Source organism: Oryctolagus cuniculus, chromosome 2 (genome assembly GCF_964237555.1).
Source record: "Oryctolagus cuniculus chromosome 2, mOryCun1.1, whole genome shotgun sequence".
Taxonomy (NCBI): domain Eukaryota; kingdom Metazoa; phylum Chordata; class Mammalia; order Lagomorpha; family Leporidae; genus Oryctolagus; species Oryctolagus cuniculus.
The window spans coordinates 16,847,939-16,870,799 of record NC_091433.1 but is presented as its reverse complement, the minus strand read 5'-3'; the positions used below and the strand labels follow the sequence as shown (position 1 = coordinate 16,870,799).

The following is a 22,861-nucleotide window of genomic DNA, read 5'->3' as shown; positions in this document are numbered from 1 at the left end:
AGATTTAATGCTATAACGAGTACTCAAACAATATATTTCACTTTGTGTTTTCATGGGGGTGCAAACTGTTGAAATATTTACTTAATGTATACTAAACTGATCCTCTGTAAAAAAAAAAAAATTATCAACTCCCAACTTGACTCTCACTGGGATTAAACATGACAATAGGTCCGATCTGATTTCATCATCACTTAAAAAAAATCATCTATTATTTTTCACTTTATGTTTCTGTGTGAGAGCAAACAGTTGAAATCCTTACTTAATGTATACTAAGCTGATCTTCTGTATATTAAGATAATCGAAAATGAATCTTGATGTGAATGGAAGGGGAGAGGGAGTGGGAAAGGGGAGGGTAGTGGGTGGGAGGGACGGTATGTGGGGGAAGCCATTGTAATCCATAAATCGTACTTTGGAAATTTATATTCATTAAATAAAAGTTAAAAAAAAAAAGAAAGATGGTCTCTCCTCCATTGAATAGCTCTTGTGACTTTGTCAAAGAGATGCTGTGCATAATTGGGTGGATCTGCTTCTGAGATTTCTGTCTATTGAACTTTGTGTCAGTCTTCCCACCAGTAGCACGCCAGTAGCACATAGTCTTGATTATTGTAGCTGTATCAGTTTTTTTTTTTTTAATTATTTATTTGCTTGAAAACCAGAGTTACAGAGAAATAGGGGGAGAGAGAGAGAGAGAGTCTTTCATCCACTGATTCACTCCCCAATTGGCTGCAATGGCTGGAGCTGTGTCAATCCAAAGGCAGGAGACAGATGCTTCTTCTGGGTCTCCCATGCAGGTGCAAGGGCCCAAGCACTTGGGCCATCTTCTACTGCTTTCCCAGGTCATTGCAGAGAGCTGGATCGGAAGAGGAACAGCTGGGACTAGAACTAGTGCCCAGATGGGATGCTGGCACTTCAGGCCAGGGCTTTAACCACTGCGCCACAGTGCCAGCCCCAGTTTTGAAATAATTCTATCAGATTTCAGGACTAATTTTTTTTTTCCAACTTGGATTAGATACTCTAATTCTGTTGTATCTCTTTATACATTTTAGAATAATCTATATGCAAAAAATCTTGCTGGGATTTTTATTTCAATTACATTAAACCTATATATCATTCTGGGGGAAATTAATCTTTGCTAAGATGCATATTCTAACATATGAATGTAGTATGTTACTCCATTTGTTTAAATTTTCTTTTATTTCTTTCATTAGTTTTTTAAATTTTCAGCATATATCTGTGTACTCATTCTGTTAAATTTCACATAAATATTATTTTGAGTGATTGTAATGATATTTTATATTTCAGTGCCCGTGTGTTACCAGTACAATAGATTTTTCAAGTGACTTTTTAATATTTAGCTAATATACTGTAATCTTTCTTAACTAATAAAGTCTAGATTAATTAATGATTCCTTGATTTTTTACATAGAATATTTGATCAGCAAATAAGATTTTTTTTCTTAATAATCTGTAGGTCTTTAGTTTTTTTTTCTTATCCTGTTATACTAGTTGATACTTCTAATGGTGTTGCCTAAACTATTTGAAATAGTTTCTTGTCTTATTCTGAACCTAAGCTGAAGGCATTCACTCTTTTCAAATAGATGTTGTGTAACCAGTAGGTTTTGTACATGCTGTTTACTAAATCAAAGAAATTCTCTCTTCTTGTTTCTCTCATTTTATTTACTTATTTATTTTTATTTTGCCATGAAACAATGCTGAATTTCTTCAAGTGACTCTTTTGGATCAGTTAATATAGTTATATGATTCTTTTTAGCCTGATAATATGGTGGATTACTTAGATTGATTTTTAAATATTGAACTAACTTTGCATTTCTACAATAAAACCTACCTTGTTATGATTCTTTTTATATGTTGCCTGTTTGTCTGCTAATGTTTTGCTGAGGACTTTAATGTCTATACTCAGAAGTGATAATTGTATTTTATGTTATTTTCTTTGTTTTACTTGAGTATCAGGCTAATAGAATAACATGAAGTGTGTTAAAAGTTACTAATTTTTTCCATTTTCTGAAATTGGTGTGATGAATTAGTCTTAGTTCTACTTCTCAAGCTTGGTAGAATTCTCCAGTGAAATTGCATGACTAGAAAAATTCTTTTGTGGAAAGGGTTTACATTATAAATTAAATTGACTCAACAATTAAAGTACTATTCAAATTGCCTATATTATATTTGGCTGATTATCTTGGTTTGCATTTTTTTTTTTTTTGAAACACAGGGTCATTCCACCAATGCTGTCAAATATACAATGTGGAATTGCTCATAATATTCTTTGACAGTATAAAAGTTGCTTGAAAAATTAAAATTGGACTTACCAAAAGATCAAGCAATCTCACATATTTTCTATTTCATCAGCTCAGGGTATTTATCCATCCAGTTGTTAAAGTCCCAAACTAAATTATCAGTAATTGTTCTCTTTTCCTCATCACCCTATTCAGTTGAACCAAACTGTACCAATTCTCTTCCCAAATATTATTTAGAGATCAGTTGACACTGTTCCCACTCCAGGCCTTGCCACGGTTGCTTCTCTCCTAGTCCGCTGGGATGCCACTTCACAAGTGTTCTGTTTTCTCCTCTTGCTCCCTTACAGTACATCCTAACATTGCAGGCAGTTCATACTTCATGATATTCCCTGTCTTCTATGATAGCTTTCTGGTACTATAGCCCTTGCCTTCCTTCATAGCGATATCTCCTAGAAGACTCCTCCACACTGTTTCTGTCCCTCAAGTTTCTGTCCCAACTTTATCTCCAGCTTGAGAAGTTGCATAAGTCATATCTTTCCCCCTAATGTGCTCTTTTCCTTAAACATCTATGGTTGTCTCCTTGTAACTTATATTCCTGCTTAATTTCCTTTCTTAGTGATCTTTGATCATTGAAACTATTCATTTTCTATTCTGTCAACCTGCTTTCAATTTTCTCCGTAGAACTTATTCATATGTGATATGGTCTTATTCTGTATAAATTTGTTGTTTCCTATTCTGAGGCATAAACATTGTATGGCCAAATTATCTACCACCATGTTGCCTGCATATGGAATCAAGTTTGGAATGTAATAGATGCTCAGTATGTAATTGCTCAATGAATTTAAGTGTTATGCTTAAGATCATCAATATTCTATTTTATTTTACATTCCAACAAAGTAAAATATAAATTATTCTTAAAATAATCTTCTACATAAGAAAAGTAAACTTTAAAATACTTGACTCAGTTACAATCCTACAATGGTGTATTTATTCTGCCTAAATCAAACTTAGTGATGCCTTTACTTATGCAAATGTATAGGAGCAAGAACTTCAGAGAACCTGTTAGTAATCTTTGTGAATGGATCTGTTTTTTTCTTAAACACTTTATTTTTCTAAAAAAAAAAAAAAGATGCATTTGAAAGGCAGAATTGCACAGAGAGAAGAAGAGCCATAGGTTTCCACCTGCTGGTTCACTCCCCTAATGGCCACAACAGCCAGAGCTAGCAGGGCTGAAGCTAGAAGCCAGGAGAAGTATCCAGGTCTCCATCATAGGTGCAGGGGCCCAAGTACATGGGTCATTCTGCACTGCTTTCCCAGGCACATTAGCAGGGAGCTGGATCAGAAGTGGAGCACATGGAACTCCGACAGGCACCCAGTGAGATGCGGGTGTCGCAGGCGGCTTTACTTGCTATGCCACGACACCGGCCCCTCTTAAACACTTTAAAGTTCAGAAAATTCGTGGAAAGTATGCTTCATTATGGCATCTAAATGATCAGAACAATGACACTGTTGGGGATGTGAACGACTTATAGAAGGGAGTACGTTACCACTGAATGTGCTTAAGTCAGTAACTGCAGGTGTGCTGCTTCCTTTTTTGTGCAAGAGGATCATTTCATTCATAGTACTCCTGGGACATACTAGTTGCATCCAGAATTATTACAACTGTCTCTGTATTTAGACTATTATGATGTACATCCTATATATACCCAATATATACTGTGGTAGCTGAGGTATACTCATTCTCACAAAGATAGTGTTTGTGTTCATAGAGAACAGGCAAGAACAAACAAACGAAACCATTGGTATAAATTAAGAGTATAGGTGAATCCTAGAAACTGTTAGAGGTATATACAAATTCAGAAAAAAATGCACCTTCAGAGAAGGCCAGCCTATAGCTTTCTGGCTTTCATGACAATAGTCTCTGTGATACTGTCTAATAGAAAAGTAACTGGTGAAAGTTGGAAACCTTCACAGTTATTTTCGGTATTAACTTAAGTCAATCAATAGGGAGATTGCATTTTCTGTTAAGAGATGTGAAGAAACTGAGGCAGTTCTTGCTGTTAGAAAAATGTAGCAGATTTTGTTTGGATCTCTGTCTCCTGGAAGCAAAACATATAGGATATAAGAGTTGGGGTTTTCAGGCCACCGCATATTAAAGGAGACAATGATTCCCCCTAGTTTCCAAATACCTGAGTCTGGGCAGTGCAAAGAACATAGTCCATTTTAGGCGTCAGCTTGTTTTCCACCTCTGAGCCCATGAAGTGGGATGTATTCATCTGTGACAAAGCAGCATTGCCACCATTCGGTGGTAAATCTTCAGCTCTGTTTGTTTAGAAACAGGGTCAGCTTCTCCAATGAGCTGTTCCCCCATTGAAGCGTTTGGAATCTGATTAACACTGTGTCAGGGAATTGTCTGCTGTCTGACCTTGAGCAACATGCTTTCCTCCTCCCCCTCCCCTTTTCTGGACTTATCCTGTACAGCTTTGGACCCTGAGATGCCTCTGTAGCAGGCTTGATTGCCTTAGCAGGGTCTTTTATTGGGAGCCGGGGGGGCTTCAGACCCACTGACCTGTCATCTGTCTCCTCACCTGCTTACATGCTGATTCATTGATGAGCTGGCATTGCTGGCCCCGCCTCCCTCTGAATGGGCTGCGAGGCTGCCACTGCTTCTGAGAGGGATGCTGAGCGAGCCACAGCTGGGCTACTACAAGTGTGCGCTGCAGCCTATCTGTTGCCACAGAACTTGGTGACCATCCCGAGAAGCAGCGCTGCCTCCTCACCCTGTTACTGTGGTAGCTCGGATCCAGCTTCTGGAGCTTTTTAAAGGAATTTCTGATTCAGGCATTAAGAGCTAATTCCACAAGAGTTGTAAGGCAGCCTGTGACATAAACTGAGACAGAAGTTTCCCCTCAGAGACGGTCTCCTTCCTCTCTCTCTCTCTCTCTCTCTCTCTCTCTCTCTCTCTCTCTCTCTCAATTGGCAAAGAAAGACTTCTGGCTCTCCTCAGAGGAATATCTTGTTGCTCAGGATGAGCGGCTGTAGGAAACGGTGCAAACGTGAAATACTGAAGTTTGCCCAGTACCTTCTCAGGCTATTAACAGGTTCTCTTCATACAGGTAATGATTTTTTTTTTTTTTTTAACAGAGGCTGGCAAAGCATGGTAACAAAGTTGAAACGGAATAGGAAATCTTCAGTATTTCCTTGTTGTGATTATTTTTAGTGTTGTCAATAAAATGCAATTGTGACTGTTTGCTGAGATTCACGTTTCTAAAACTGTTTGCAGTGCAGCTCAAATTTGGGGGTGGAACTGGAGTCTGGATGTATCTTTGATGCCTTCATGGCAGTGTTGTTGTTAAAATGTGCCTCAGTCTAAGGCAGCAGCATCTGCAGAGTGCAAAGATTCAGAAAAAAGCGTGGTTGTGTGAGGGGTTTCTCCCTTGCTTCTGCTCACTGCAGTTTACAGGAAAAGCACATAGCTAAGGTTTCTGCAGGTATTTGGAAATTCTCAAAAACTCTTTGATAATTATAATCCATAAAATATTTCCAGCATTTGATTACATAGCTCGGAAGTCAAAGAGTTAAGGACATTTCTTTTGGCTTTCTGAGTTCCTTACAGAATGTGAGCAAAATGTGAAAACAGCTGAAGGGTAAAATGTCCATGAGAGGCTTGATGTTTGTTTCATTGCGGTGGATTTAAATGTTTAAAAATTTGCACCATTGAAATATAAACTCTATTTAAATCTAAAAGTGTTGATCATGAGAAAATATTTAAGATGTTCTAAGATGATAAGGCTAAACCAACAGTTTTTCTGCCCATGAAATTCCCAGGCAGAACTGTCATTAAGTTAGGGACAGGTGGGATGAAAATTAGTTGACATGTATAATAGATCTTTTTAATGGCCTGTCAAACTTCTGAAAAATAAAGGTTGCTTAATCAAAGATTCCACTTTGATTTTGGCCGAGGAAGAATTATTATTGGCTTTGTTGTTGTAACTTGTATTTGTTTAATCCATAATAAGAAAGAAGAGTTAGTTCAAAAACAAACATGTGTACTATACGATGCAAGGCTGAGTCTGAACAGTTGTATAGGCAAGTAAACTGTTAATGATTGTTAACACAATTGCACATATGCTTATGCTGATGTCATGAAAACGGCTTTAAGAGAATAACTGATAATCAAATGATTTCAGAAAGCATTATTGCGTATTAATAGATGTCAAGGGTGTTCATAGCCTAATGTTAAAATCCTGATGCTAGTCTCTAAGCAGTACAAATCGTGGTGACTTGTGGTGTTTTTAAAGAATAATTAATTATTGAGGGATTGTACCTTACTTTGGCCAACTCCAGAGCTCCGTTGTGCTTCATACCCAGTATTCATGTTACTTTATACATGTTTGTCTATTTGCTCTAAGCATTTAAATAAGAATAGTGTGCCATTTGATACTGTATCCCATTTGACAATATTTGATATATGGTCTTTTATCCTGCTATGAAATTAGAGCAATATTTTATACAATAACATTCTGTATTTTCTTCCCTCTTAGCTAAGGCAATTTTAAGATCCTGCTTATTTCTTACTGGATTTAGGTTCACTGTTTTGCCTGTTTAGTTCTATTTGTAGAGTAGATATTTGAAGTTCCGATTCCAAGAATTTTATGAAAATAGTAAATGTGAAGTTGTGAACTGTGTTAAATCCAAAACACAGAGTGTATGACTGGATGGAAATTAATAATGTGGAATTTAGGGAAAGTTATCATAGTGATAATATTTTATGCCTTATTCACAGGAGGTTTAGAATTCAGTTTAGTTGGGATCACTTTTTTTTTTAACCGTAGGTGAAAAAAATAAGCATTAGTGTCTTTGAATTTCGAGTACTAGGAACAACAGATTATCATAAAGTTGTAAAACAGATTTATGACTTGGAAAATGTGATTACAATAACTTTATTCTTGTAAAAATTCTTCTTGGCTCAGTCTTTAATGCTAAATGTTAGGAAATCTAGTCAGAATCTTCACAAGTGTTCAAAATTCTACTTTGGAAAGTCAATTTATGCATTTACTGGATGCTGTGATAATATACACTGTTCATATTGTAGAATCTAATGTAAAATTCATTAGGGTACTTTCAAGTCTCTTAGCTAGTAATTAACAAAGTAGGGAGCCCAGCTGAATTAGTTCAAAAATTTGCTTCAACATTGGGTATGCAAGAAGTTGCTAATTGTATCCTGAACAATCAGCATATGTCTTTGTAGTTATTAAAATTTAAATAATATGAATATGCCTTGAATGCTTTTTTTCTTTGTACCAACAAATATTTTATCCTTAGTTTTTCAACCAGTGGTGTTATCTGAGGAAAGAGTAATTTTGTTTTACATTTAAAAATGGTTAATTCTGAAATACATAGTTTGCATTTTGGTACTTTCTTCTTATTTGATAGAAAAATGTCCCATGCATTTATAGAAACACATAAAATTTGCAGCGTAAAGAAATTTTCATGAACACAAACTTTGCTTTGATGTGTCTTATTAGTGGTATCACAATTCAGAGGAAAGCAACTTACTAAGAGCTTTAGGTGTTAGTTTGAGGAGAGCTGTGGATTGTATATGAATGAATAATGTATTACTGATTTTTCTAAAGTAATCTTATGTCCAAGTGTGCACATTCAATGGTAAAGATTTGTCGAGCTACAGTAAGATACATTCGTTTTTACTAGAAATGATTTAACTTATTTTTATCATGGCAAATCAGTTCTTAAAAGGACAGAGTTTTACAAATACATGCACTGACTTATTAAAACATAAACACTTTAAAAATATTTTATGTATGATAAGTTATAGAAATCAATACATAGATATTACAAGTTAAGGGTGTCTTGTTCAGTATGAGAAGGGTCAGTGTAGGATAAATTATTCCAGTTTTTCCCAACTTATGCCTTTTGTTGTATCATATTACATTCAAATATGGTTGAGGCTCCTGTTACCCAGCATACTCTTAAACATATACATAAATGTAAATGGATTATGGGGAGTATTCTAATAAGATATCACTTCTGTCAATGGGCAATGTGAGTTTCACTCTGTCATATGAATGCTAACCCATTGAGAAAGAGAAAATATAACTGCAAGTATCAAGTTTTGAACTGTTTCCTCCTTTATGGGTGAAATTTAGTGCTGGGATATTTTATGGTACCTATCTGAAGGTTGTTTTGACATTTATCAATACTCTGTACATCATTTTCTTAAAAAATGAAGACCTGAACATAATTTCCTGTTAGTGTGAATTCCCCAAACATGTATCTGAGGGGGATATTGCCTGGAGCTCTCTTTTCAGGCTTCAAGACTGCAAGCTCTAGGTGTGGTAAAGTGCAGCTCTCCACCTGAGGGGAGCAAAAGCATTTTAAACCAAAAAATCCTGTTCAGTTTTGAATTGCTGTTTAACTAGTGGATTAAAATATGTCAGATTATGAAATTACATTATTGAAAGCACGAGGTAAGTGTTCATCATCCGATCTGGTAGAGAACTTCAGATCAGAGACCTATGGAAAGAAAGAGCTTTTGTTTCCTATGTTTGCTTCGAGTAGTTTCCAGCCTTTATTGGGTATCATTGAAATCACTGTGGGTTAAACCATGACAAGGATAATCCTGGAATGATTTAAATGTTTTTATATTGAATTTTGAAAATGTAAAGAGAAAGTCAAGAGTGATCCTAGCAAAACTGGAGGATTACCAAAGCCAGGTTCTACAGATACGCCCATTCCCCCCTGAGATTGCCGGAAGATTCACATCAAGAATTTGTCCTTGGAGATCTCACATAATCAAAAATTAATAAAATTCAAGTAAAATCATGGCAAAATATCAAAATTTCTAAATCCTGGTTCTTGTGACCCTGGCATATGTGAGTTGAATATGTAGTTTCTAGTCACTTACTATGCCAGTTCTGAAATTATGCTATTATTCATTAATTTCCTTTTTGATTTCTCATTCATTCTTTCCAATTGAGATTGTATTTCTTATACCACTATATAAAATCTGCCTACTTAAATGCATATAAAATGGCATTAGATTGTATTGTTTTCTTGTGCTCTTCTGTTAACTACTCTAAAGTAAGCAGAAAGCCAAAAAAAAAAAAAAAGATGTTTACATTTGACTGCCAATCAATATATAACATCCTGTAACTTTCCCCAGTAGAGTTTACATTTTGAACCTTATGGGGAGCTGTATTTTGTCTTGCTTAACTTTTTAATCAAGAATGAAGGAATATTTGGGGGATTCAGAGTCTGTCTTAATCTCAAATTCTTTTGTTGCTGCCAAATGTGACCAAGGGATCGCTGATTTCAGTGGGAAAAGCACCTATATATGCAAGCTACCAGTTGTCCCTTTGATTTCAGAAAGAAACCTGCTTATTAATGCCTTGTTACATTGTGTTCCATGTTATTTTTCTCATAATTAATAGATAGGCTTTACACATTCTCCTGCAGAAAATTGTTCTTACATTTCTGAGAACTTCAAAGTAGTAAATAGTCTAATTTCACAGTGTTAGATGTGGTCAACTTCTAAAACTCATTTGCTAACTGATTGACTTGTAAATATCTTGCCTATATTCTAAAAGAAAGACCCAACATTCATAGAGATAGCTGCATTTACTCCTCTTGGTTAAAAGTAGTCAGAGCTCTTTTAACCAGAAACTTTGGTGATTATGTGTCAATGCCTCATTTAAGTACTTATCACAATATTCAGATTTCACAAAGAAGAACAAACACTGTTGAGGATATTATTCATTGGTTGTGATATGTATCAGTTTTATTTCTGATGACAGAGATTTCACACCAAGGATCAACACTGGATGAGCGGACTCGGACTCTGTATTGGCACAAGTTAGGTAATTCAAGAAGGGGTATTGCATCCTCTGAAGCTAGCGGACTAGGGAAGGTACAAGGAATCAGAACCATTTCTGGATCCTGAAGATAAATCTGGGTGCAGCGCGTTGGTAGACAAAGGCACTGGCCTTCAGCTCAGGGGTACAGACGGCCAACAGAAACCTGATTGGAAAAGATTTCAGGGAAAAGGAAATGCTCGTCTCCCCTCCTGCCTTCAGATTTTCAGTTAGTGCCTCCATTGGCTGACCCTTCCTAGAAGCCAGAAGAAAAGCTCCTCTAAGCAGGAGAACTGTGTTCCTGGCAGTATTGATTATTTTATATGCATCCAGCACTGATACGATCACTGGCCATACTTTATTTAAAATTACTAACAGCAGCCATGTTACTTCCCCTCAAAGATATTGAAAGTGGCATGAGCAGGCTAATCCATCTCTGGGTGACTCATAAATTTCCTATCATTCAACCGTATCTTTCATTATTATTGTTTTCCCATTGGCAATAAATATCTTTCCAAAATTTCTGTGTATGTTTCTTACATTTTTAGAAGCAAAACAAACCTATTCCTTCCAAAAAAAATGACTTTGTTTTCTAAATGGCTGTCATTCTAATTATCCAAAATAATTAGTACGTGAAAATCATGAGAAACAGAGGAAGATGGTATGATGGCCCTATGAGATGTGGTTGTAGTGTGGTTGTAGTGTTGACAGATTTTCTTTGATAAGATATATTTTCACTCCCATATAATTGCATCTTTGGAATACGTTTGTGAGTTGCAGGGGTTAAGATCTGTGGAGTTACCTTTTTGTGGAAGAAAAGCAAAGTTCAATTGGCCACGATAGAAATCAGCATTCATGTATTTAGGCAGCATATGCTGAACAGGTCTGCAAACCAGTTTTTATCAACTCCTGTGAAGTATGTCTCCAGGTCTACCCTTAGCCATTTCTTCTGATAGTGGAGAAACTGCAGTTACTCAGGCTTTCTCAAGATGTTCTTTATTTAAAAGTATTGTTCACGTCACATTTTTAAGTAGGGTAGATAGGACTCTGCGGCAGATCAACACAAATAACGGCTGAGGATGGCTAACTAATCATGATTTTTCCACCGTAACGGAGAATGAGTCAGAGCAGAGCTGCATGGGTGGCCAGGGTGGTGGAAGGTAGCTATGCCAAGGTTTGTTTAGGGGAGAAACCTCATACACAGCATTCCATCATCTGACACCATTCCTTATATGTCTCATGTCTGGCTCACTTTCTGGCTCTGTTTTGCTTCCTCTTATTCTTTTCATAATAGTCCTAATGACCATAATATAAATATATTAAAAATAGGAAAAATCATTCCATGGATGTATTCCAGGAGATCTCTCTCAGCATTCTAGCTATGCTTCTAGAAGGCCACAGCATGCATAGCCTTGTTTGCAATTCTAGCTATAGCCCTAATTCCACAATTATGGTATCACCTAGCTGCTTCAAACAGGGGCATCTCACCTGCAAAATGGAAGCATGCCTACATATATTCTGCTGTTGACATGCATTTAACAAATGGTAATTTTGTCACTGTAATGGTTCTGGTATCTGAAAGCTGTTGGCTTATTTCAATTAAATTTTCCCCAAAGTCAATTGGGTACCTAATCACTATGGTTCCTATTAGTTAGTAATAAACAGAAAGAAAGCTATACTAAGTGACTACAAATTTTTAAAATTTGCCCTTCATTTCTTTAGTTTTCAATAACTGCAAAAATGAGTATTCTTTCAGCCAACTTATGTTAAGGCTGCTTAAGAGCTGAGTCTTGTGGCTTAGTAAGTTATTCCTTCATGATTTTTCAGCTACCACTTGTTACCCTGCCAATATTGCAAATAAATATGAGACAGTTAACTCAAGCAACTGACATATGCTGTTTTCGAAGAGCAGAAGGCAGCTATCTCTTGTGGTTATCACCAAGGATACACAAGGACAATGGACAAACTGAGTGAGGCAATGAGCCTTTAAAATATGTTCCCCTGAAAAAATTAGAGATTGGTGCAAAGGAAGCCAAACAAAGATAAGAATGTAGCTGGGAAGAGAGTGAATCAATGGGATTATTTGCAGGAAAAAAGGTTTGCTGAAAAGCTAAATTGCCCGCAATATACCAGATTGCTGGAGAGACTACCTGCCAAGACGACCAGTGTGTCCTAGTCCCTGCCTGGAGACACCACTCCATGGTTTCTTCAGTGGTCAGGTAGTGAATGTCACATTTCATCAGTGAAACACCTGTTCAAATCTCATTTTACATCCCCTTGGAACTCCACTTTACTCTGTGATGTACATTGATTTAATTCTTTTTTGAGCTCTTGTAGTACAGGTTATCTATCTTGTATTGTTCAGCATTTAATTACTCCTCAATGCTCTATTGAACAGATTCAGTGTTCAAGTCATAGCCCAAGTAGAACAGAATACTCTGAAAGACAGAAATCATACTTAATTCTCCAGTTCTACTTGAACACAATCTTTAGTACATAGTAGTTACTCAGAAATATACATCAATTCTTTATGGTATTGGGAGAGTATATGTGATTCTTCTGGGTATTGTGGTGGTGGTGTTCTTTTTATTGTCTTTGTTTTTAATTTGTCTTTGTCTTTAATTTTTTTAAAAGATCTATTTTATTTGAAAGAGTTATAGGGGCTGGTGCCATGGTGCACCAGGTTAATCCTCTGCCTGTGGGACCAGCATCCAATATGGGCGCCAGTTCTAGTCCCGGTTGCTGCTCTTCCCATCCAGCTCTCTGCTATGGCCTGAGAAAGCAGTAGAAGATGGCCCAGGTGCTTGGGCCCTTGTACCTGCATGTGAGACCACGAAGAAGCACCTGGTTCCTGGCTCTGGATCAGCACAGCTCTGACCTTTGTGGCCATTTGGGAGGTGAACCAACAGAAGGAAGACCTTTCTCTCTGTTTCTCCCTCTCACTGTCTGTAACTCTACCTCTCAAATAAATAAATAAAAAATCTTAAAAAAAAGAGTTACAGAGAGAGAGGGAGAGACAGAGAGGTCTTCCATTTGCTAGTTCACTCCCCAGATGGCTGCTACGGAGCTGAGCCTATGTGAAGTCAGGAGCCAAGAGCTTCTTCCAGGTCTCCCATGTGGGTGCAGGGACCAACGGACTTGGGTCATCCTCTACTGATTTCCCAGGCCATAGCAGAGAGCTGGATCAGAAGAAAAGCAGCTGGGACTAGAACCGGCGCCCATATAGGATGCCAGGGCTTTAACCTGCTGCGCCACAGCGCCGGCCCTTGTTTTTTATTTTATCTTGGTCCAGCAGTGCTTCCCACTATAGAAACTGTTATAGATAAGTGTACCAGAAGTGGTATAATTTACATGTTTTAAAAATGAGATAGTTTCTATTAAGTTGTTCGTTTTGTTTTAGAAGTCTTCTTATGAGTGATTTATACATAAATGTATATGTGTTCATATTTTTACATTTTTCAAAATTGTACATAAATATGAGAACTTTAATGTTATTTCATATGTATTATATATATGAAAGAGATTTCTAGGTACTTTTCATCTTCAAGTATGATGAAATGGCTAGAAATGAAAGGATGCTACCTTGATTGTACTATAATTTTATAATTTTACCAAAACCCAAACTTAATTTTTATTTTTTATGGACCTTATACGTGTAGTTTTCTTCTCTGTGAGAGAGCTGTAAATTCCCTGCTCAGTATTTTCACTTCTACAATGGGAAGATTTTCATTTTACAAAGTCACTTGTTTAGGATAAGAGGCTTAATAACTACCAGTTTAGTCATAGTCGTCTTTATATGATAAGATATACAGCTTGTTTTATCATGAGGCACTCATAAAAGAGTTTCCCAACCATCTCAAAATTCCCTAAGCCAAACAAAAGGCAAAAGGCTTCAAAGAGCTATGAAGCCAGTTCTGTAAAAAGCTTTTAGAATTTTAAAGATCAATTTTATGCTGTATCTACTCAAGTTTCCCACGGAAACCATATATTCAACTGCTGGGTATGTACCCAAATACAGTAAATATACCTTCCATGATGTCCTCTTAGCCTGTCTCCAAGTAAAAACAAAGTCCCTGAACTCAAAAGTTAAGAACTTGTTGAAACTTAAAGTAGAAGTACTCAATAAAATAGCAATTCTAAAGACAACATTAGGAATATCATATTACTTTCATAAGTAGGTGTTTGTATTGGAATATATTACTAAACAAAAGACGTGTCAGATCTAAATGGATCATAAATGTGATCTGATATTTATTTTCAGAAGAGACAGTTGATGCCTAGTTACTTAGGTCGTTCTACCAAGGTTATAACAGCTAGTTAATCCAGTTACTAGTTAATATCCTGCCTTTCCAGAAGTACATTGCTGTAACAGTTCTGCACTGTGGTAAGTGTCTAAGTTGATTGCTTTGTATAATAGAAATAGGGGTGTGAGTTTGACTTAATGGATAGGATACTGATTTAAGTGCCTGTGTTCCATATCAGAGTGCCTGAGTTCAGTTCTGGGTTCTGGCTCCCAATTCCTGCTTTCTGCTAATGTAGAACTTTGGTGGAAGCAGGTCATAGCTCAAGTAGTTGAGTCTCTGTAACCTACATGGGAGACTTACACTGAGTTCCTACTCTTGGCTTCAGCTGTGGCTCAGTACTGGCCATTGCAGGCATCTGGGGAGTAGACCTGCGGATGGATGGGAGCTCACTCTATCTTCCCCTGCCCCTCCCCTCTCTACCTTTTGTGTGCGTGTGTGTGTATATATATATATATATATATATATATATATATAAATACGAATATATATATATATGAAATAACTTGATACTTTGACACCTTCACTTGGCAACCAGAAGGGCCTGAACTCTAATGTTAGCATTGTCACATTCCAGCAGGCAGCCTTGAACAAATTTGTGTTCTTCTCATTGTATCAGGTTCCTCATCAGAAAAATTAAGTAATTTTAATTCAGACTGCCACCAAATATGTTTTCATGGTGACGTTTTTAAGAACAGTAGCTGAGATTGTACTTTCAGGAAGTCCTAAACACTGTTTTGGATATTGATAAATCAATGCAAGTTAGTGTACCTAAAACCATCCAGTTGTTTCTGAAGTCTGCAGGAAAACAGAGGGTGTTTATGCTTTAAAATATTTCAACACCAGGTAGGATGCCTGATTCAGAATCATTCTTAAAAAATGCTAAAATTTAAACTTTATAAAGTTTATATTTAAATATGCTTTAGTACTTTGCTGTCAAAAATTATCCACTGCCTAAAAATGACAACTTGTGTATTAGCCCAGTATTCACAGTATACATATCTTAGCTAAATGTTTTTCATTCTAAAGTCTACATTTTTTCCTAATCAGTAATTATTCAAGAATTGTTTTTTTTTCCTTTTCTAACGGAAAATATTAACAGTTTTATTTCCTTTGAATTTTTCCTAGAATATAAAGTACAAGAGTTTTTAAAAAAGATTTATTTATTTATTTGAAAGGCTAATTTACAGAGAGGCAGACAGAGAAGGAGAAGGTCTTTCATCTGCTGGTTCACTCCCTAAATGGCAGTAATAGCCAGAGCTAGGCCCATCCAAAGCCAGGAACCAAGAGCTTCTTCCAGGTCTCCCACATGAGTGCAGGGGCCCAAGCACTTGGGCCATTTTCTACTGTCTTCCCAGGCTATAGCACAAGCTGAATCAGAAAAGCAGCAGCTGGGACTAGAACCGGTGCCCATATGGGATGCCAGCACTTCAGGCCAGGGCTTTACCCTCTATGGCACAGCGCTGGCCCCAGTAGAATAGAATTTTAAAAACAACAATGAAATGTGAAAACCAGTTACTATAGAACTGATTAAGAATCTGATGACTTCTTAAAATTTTTATGAAATATAAGCAGGTATGCGAGGATATTAAAATCCTATTTTTAGAAAAGCCAGATATATTTAATATTCCATTATTTTATATTTAGAGATTTCTAGTATTAACAATAAAATCAATCTGGGGAAGGATTTTATAATGATACATGAATGTGAAAAACTTGAGGAATGTAAAAAGGCTTTTTTTTTCAGAGTTTAGAACAAGAAAAACTGTCATTGGAAACGTGAGTCAGTTGATTCAGGCCTCTAAGCTGATAATCGGGGTGCATATGTCTTCATTTTGTTTAATTTAGCATGATAGTGATGTTTTTATTTAAACATGGACTTTTTTTCTTTATACTGGTAAGGTGTTATACTGAAGATCTGAATTTCTATAAAACGGTTCATCTGTCTTTAAAATCTGGCTTTACCAATCATTAGTTATATAACCTTGGTCAAATTTCTTAGCTTCTCTCATAGGCTCAATAGCCCCATCAATATTAGGAGCCTCCAAAAAGATAAAGTAAAATGTATATGGTGAAAAAAATCTGTATATTTCAAAATTTTTGCATCAAAATTAGCATCTATTTTATTGTGATGTTAGAGAACTTAATGTACTTCATAGACACAATTCTAAAAATGTAACTTCTTTTAATTTGATTGTTTCTGTGAACTTCTTTGAAGTACTCTTGTAAGATGGAGATGATAGTACTGCCTGTACAACATTTTTGCTAATGATGCAAATGACAAGAGGACTTAAGATAGAAATTGGCACAGTGTAATTGTTTAGTAACAGATGTTTTTATAATAGTCTTCATAAGTTTAGCAAATGTTTGTTATGTTTCTAGCCTGTGTGGCACACTTAAGAGTTATGGTGAGGGATTTGAAGGTTCATGAGGCAACAGCTGCACTGTAAAAGAGCCTCACATTGAGTAGAGAAGACAAAACATACATAAATAATTTAATATTGGCTTGAATGTGTTAAGTGACACATGAGAGGTGTAGATAGTGTATTAGTAGAATCCACTTGGTGCTGTTGGGAAGAGAGATATTTTTAGCTGTAGTAATATTTGAGCTGGGTTTTACTGGCCATGCTTGTGTAGGTGCTGAGTTGGCAATGGGACCTCACAGGAAGACCAAAGAAACAGAGACGGGGGATAGATGGATATAAACGCATTGTTAGCCTGCCTCTATCCAGCAGATATTTGCTGAGAGCCTACTCTTTGCTAGGCAGTATTCCAGCAACTTTGGAAATATCAATAAACAAAGTTCATTGTATCCTATGGTGGCAGCGTGGAGGTTGGAGAGACAGTTGTTCAACTATTAAATTATATGTTAGCAATATGTACTGTGGGGTGAAAATACCATGTGAGAAATTGTTTTGAGAAGGCTGTGGAGGTCTGGTGTACATTCACTTGCTAGGACAGCTCTACAAAGATACAATAAAATGGGAAGCTTAGCTTAAACTACACACATTCATTTTCTCATCATTCTGAAGGCTGCAGGTCCAAGATCAAGCTCTCCTTACTGATGCCTCCTTGCTGTGCACTCATGTGGCCTCCACTCTGTCACTCCTGCTTCCTTGTGTCTCCCTATTTGTCCTAAATTCCTCCTCTTAGGAGGAGAACAGTCCAGTTGGATTAAAGGTCTTTGAAGACCTTTTCTTCCAATAGGGTTAAATTCTGAAGCCATGGAATTTAGGACATCAACCTAAGAATTATGCATTAGGAGGGTAGAAGGGTTAATACCTGGTCTATGATAGGTAGTTAGGATTTAAATAGAGTGACCAGAGTTGACTCCCATAGAATGACTTATGGTCAGAATTCTGAAGCAAGTAAGAGAGCTATGGAACTACACGGAGGAATAGAATTCAGGGGAAGAACTCAGCCAGTACAAAAGTCCCAAGGCAGGCTTGTGTCAGGAAATGGAAAACACCCTAGTTGGCTAGAGCAGAGAGAAGTCAAAGAGAGGAATTGGGAGGCAAACAGAAACCAAGTTGTGAGAGACTTCATTGGCTGTGGTGAGAACTTGAGCATTTCTTTTGAGGGAAATGGGAGCCATTGCAGGATTCTAAGCAGAGAGGCTCAAGTGAAACTATAGAGTAGGGCTGTGCGAACTACAGCCCTTGGGCTAAATCCACTGTATTGCCTGTTTTTGCATGGCTCATTAACAAGGAATTGCCTCTACATTGTTAAATGATTGACAAAAACATCAACAGAGCAGTATTTCATGACACTTGAAAATTATTAGAAACAATAAAATTTTAGAAAAATAGGACTACGGTCAGTCATTTGCATAATGCCAATGGCTATTTGAGTAGCTGTAACATAAATTGTTTGGCCTACAGAATCTTTAGTATTCCCCATTTGACCCTTGACTAAGTTCTTTGATCTCTACCATAGAAGATCAAGGATAGATGTGCTTTGGAAGAGTGGTGGCTGTGACCAGGGTAGTAGCAGTAGAGATGGTAATAGGAGTTGGACAGCTTGGTAGTGAAGCAGAATAGAAAAAAGTATTGGAAATACAGATGGAACATGGGTTATGAGATTTGATTGCCCTATAGTGAAAGCAGGATGCCTTGAAGGCTTGTGAGTCTAGGTCTTCTACCCTTGTAGCAACTCTTTAGGAAGCTCTATGGTTAGGGTGGCTGTAAGGAACTCATTGCAGTGGTAAAGTCAAGGGTACTGTTGGCCTGGAAGTGAAGAGCAAGGACAATAAAAAGGTAAATTCAGGAGCACCCTGAACATACTGAGCAACTTCCCCATTTTCTTTCCCTTCTGTGATAATATAACAGTTTTCAAACATTTTTAAAAATATCTTGAAGTGCTAGAATACTAGGATTCTAATTATATACCCTATGAATTAAAATAAAAATCTTCAAGTGAATCAGCCCAGATGCCTTTTACAATATAGGCTTTTTGGATGTGCAATAATAAAAATATCAACTAAGAATACCATAATTAGCCTGAGGGTCACCCAGTCTTGATTTCTAATGTACTTGATTGACATTTATTTGTTGAAAGCCAAAATATTTAACTTGACATTTCCAGTTTGTTCTCTAGGCTACTTTCATAATCTATATCCTCAATCTTAGTTTTAAAATACTTCTATAGAAACCCAATATATAAGATATTTTCCTCATGTTTTTGTCCTGAAATATGTACTTTGGAAAATTGATGAGTTAAAAGACATTTAATTCATTTTTATATGTTCCTCAAATCATCTCAATCAGGGTTTTTATGGAAAACTTTGCTCCTTCCTTAAAAAGACTCTATATACTATTATTGCAATATTGATTATATAATCTTATATATTTAAAGAAATATGCAATATGTAATAGAATATATACAGAGCTGTATAAATTTATATTATGTATTTTACATGAGTCCCCTATTTTAAAATCAGAGCTGTAAGTAAAGCCAAAACACAGTAAATATAGACAGAATGTGAAGGACTTAAATCTTATAAATCTGATCCAAAAAAGTCACATAACGTAAACTGGAGTTCAGAAACATACTTGACTTATTCATATATGAAATAGTAGAAGGTGCCTTGAATGAATATATTTCTGATGATAGGATCTTTCATATGTAACTGTTTTTAATTTGAACTAGCTAACAGAAGTATGAAATGAGCAGAGCAAAGAAGAATCTCTTACTCATCTAAAAATAATTACTCTTTACCAAGAACAGGGAGGTGATTGAGCTTCTTCACTAGGATATCTAAGGGAAAAGTCATCTCCGAACTAGATTTAAGGATGAATTACCCACACTCTGATTTGGCTGTGGAAATTGTCACTGTTAAGTTTATGTAGAGGTAATCAAGTGAGGAAGATTAAAAATTTCATTTTATATGCAAAAGGTCTTCAAAATGTTCACGGAAATGCATATTTTAAGGAACTTGTGTGGATATCAAAAGGCTTTTGCATCAAAATGAGCCTATGTTTAATTCCATTTCTCTATTAATTTTTGAAACCCCTCAGATTATAATTTCTTTTTGTTAAAGTAAGAGGGGTCAGTTCTTATCCTGTCTCAAGAGTTCCCTAACCGTAGGAAATAAAATGCAATGTTTAACAGATGTTGATAAAGAAAACCACTGGTGAAGACAGGCACAGTCAAAAAAATGGGGCATGGTGATACACTACTCCGTTTGCATCATTTTACTGGAACCTGAGGCCCCAGGAGGCCAAGTTCTCTGAACCATGATGTTCATTTAGTTGTCTGAGTACATCCTTGTTGTCAGAGATCACATTGAGCTGACAGTTCAGTGGCCATGCTCAGATCAGAATCCTCCTGTTCTCAGGCTAGAACTTTGCTATTGGGCACAGATCCCATACTCTTTCTTCCATTGTCTAGACTACAAGTCTTCCAAGTGGTTGATGAAAATATTGATAGAAGTAAACTGAATATACGTGACACACACTTGGCATTAAAGAGTAATTCAAGCATCTAATAAGGAAGTGATTCAATTTGTGTTTGAGGGTTGAAGATGTATCTTTATCACCCTTCAAAAATCTGTGACTTTCAGTTTTTGCTAAGAGAACAAATATGAAAAAGGGATAAATTTAAATTTTGAATAGGTACCTAGATTGTGTTTTCAAGATATTTTTATCTTCTGTTTATGGGAAAATAGTAATTTTAATGAGAATGCAATATTTTATTTAAAAATTTATTTCACTAAAACTAGTTTATTTAAATGAATATACTTAGAAAATGTTGATTCAGTGGCTACTCAGATGACAGGATTCACGGAGGATTACTAGGCAGAATGAAATACTGTACAATCATGAGTAAGACCCAGAGATGAGTTGAACACTTCTTCATTGTTGCTGAGGCTGTTCCATAGAAAGTGAAAACTGAAAGAAGAGGGGAGGAGTTGTAGTTCTTGCTTTGTTGAGTAAGGATACTTAATCCAAGCTTCCTTTCTCAGACTACAAGGAGGGAAATGGCATTTGTGGATAGCCAAGTGTACTGCAGCCTAGACTTTCCAAGATAGCCACAACATATGTTCTCCCTGATTGGCAACAACTGAGCACCAAAGAGGAAACCTGTTGAAGTGAAATGGACATTATGAGAAACAGTGACTTGATCAGCTTTTGTCCTGACTGTTGATGTACAATGTAATACTTTATCCATTTTAGTATTTTTTTTTTGTTCTAGTAGTATTGGTTGAACTCTGTGATTAACACACAATTATTCTTAGGTGTTTAAATTTTAACTGAAAAGTGATCCCTGTTAAATATAAGAGTGGGAATAAGAGAGGGAGGAGATGTACAATTTGGGACATGCTCAATCGGACTTGCCCCAAATGGTGGAGTTAGAAACGTGCCAGGGGATTCCAATACAATCCCATCAAGGTGGCATGTACCATCTCACTAGTCCAAGTGATCAATTTCAGTTTACAGTGGATCACACTGATAGGTCTAAGACTCAAAGGGATCACACAAACAAGACTAGTGTCTGCTAATACTAACTGATAGAATCAAAAAGGGAGAGAACGATCCAACATGGGAAGCGGGATACACAGCAGACTCAGAGTGGCAGATGTCCTAAATAGCACTCTGGCCTCAGAATCAGCCCTTAAGGCATTCGGATATGGCTGAAGAACCCATGAGAGTATTGTAGGCATGGAAAGCCAAGACACTCTGGGAAAAAAAAAAAAAAAAAGAAGACCTAAATGAAAGATCTCTGTGAGTGAGATGCCAGTAGAAAGAACAGGTCATCAAAGAAGGAGGTACCTTTCTCTGAAGGGAGGAGGGAACTTCCACTTTGACTAAGACCCTGTCTGAATAAGATCAAAGTCAGCGAACTCAACAGGCTTCCATAGCCTTGGCAACTCAAGACTAGAGCCTAGGGAGATTACTGACGCCATAAACAGGAGTATCAAATTGTTAAGTCAACAACAGGAGTCACTGTGTACTTACTCCTCATGTGAGATCTGTCCTTAATGTGTTGTTCGATGTGAAGTAATGCTATAACTAGTACTGAAACAGTATTTTACACTTTGTGTTTCTGTGTGGGTGTAAACTGATGAAATCTTTACTTAATATATACTAAATCAATCTTCTATATATAAAGAGAATTGAAAATGAATCTTGATGTGAATGGAATGGGAGAGGGAGAGGGAGATGGGAGGGGTGCGAGTGGAGGGAAGTTATGGGGGGGGGCATTGTAATCCATAAACTGTACTTTGGAAATTTATATTTACTAAATAAAAGTTAAAAAAAGAAATCTTTACTTAATATATACTAAATCGATCTTCTGTATATAAAAATAATTGAAAATGAATCTTGATGTTAATGGAATGGGAGAGGGAGCGGGAGATGGGAGGGGTGCGAGTGGGAGGGATGTTATGGGGGGGGGGGGAAGCCATTGTAATCCATAAACTGTACTTTGGAAAATTACATTTACTAAATAAAAGTTTAAAATATATAAAAAAATGTGTACAGTAACTTGGCAGTTAACTGATAAGCTTTACCAGTTTCAGTAACTGACTATAAGTCAAATGGAAATGATGGGCCAAGTAGCAATTAGTGTTTAATACACATGTTAAAATCAGCTGTTTTTTTAAAAGTGCTTAAAGTTCCAAGTTACTTGGATTAACATAGCATCATAATCCATTACCTATAACCATTACCTATTTGAATCATATTCAGTACATTTCCCTCTTGAATTCAAGGTTTACATGGTATTTTTACACATAGTAAGTTGAGTAACACTTCTCTCATACTTATTTTCATACTTATCTGATAAAAGCTGTATGCGTCTTTTCACAAAGAAGGATTTGGAATAATGTTCAATCATGTTGAGAGTTTTTTTTTCTGTTTTTTTAAATATTATATTTTAAAATGAAATTAACTTTTTGCCTTCATAATTAAGCACTCTATTTTCTGTTTATATTG

At 36.4% G+C, this 22,861-nt stretch overlaps 1 protein-coding gene across 3 annotated transcripts in view; it reads left to right on the top strand.

Annotated features, from left to right (window-relative positions):
- The window catches only part of KCNIP4 (potassium voltage-gated channel interacting protein 4), a 1,213,489-nt gene that overhangs the window by 262,723 nt on the left and 927,905 nt on the right, over positions 1 to 22,861 (top strand). The window contains exon 1 of one of the 3 annotated variants that reach the window (XM_070068103.1): positions 1,398 to 5,370. The exons of the other annotated variants lie outside the window; for them this stretch is intronic. Coding sequence (XP_069924204.1) covers positions 5,283 to 5,370 — 88 coding nt within the window. The 5' untranslated portion in view covers positions 1,398 to 5,282. Of the gene's footprint in view, positions 1 to 1,397; positions 5,371 to 22,861 lie in introns of those variants that run through there. 3 annotated transcript variants of the gene reach the window in all.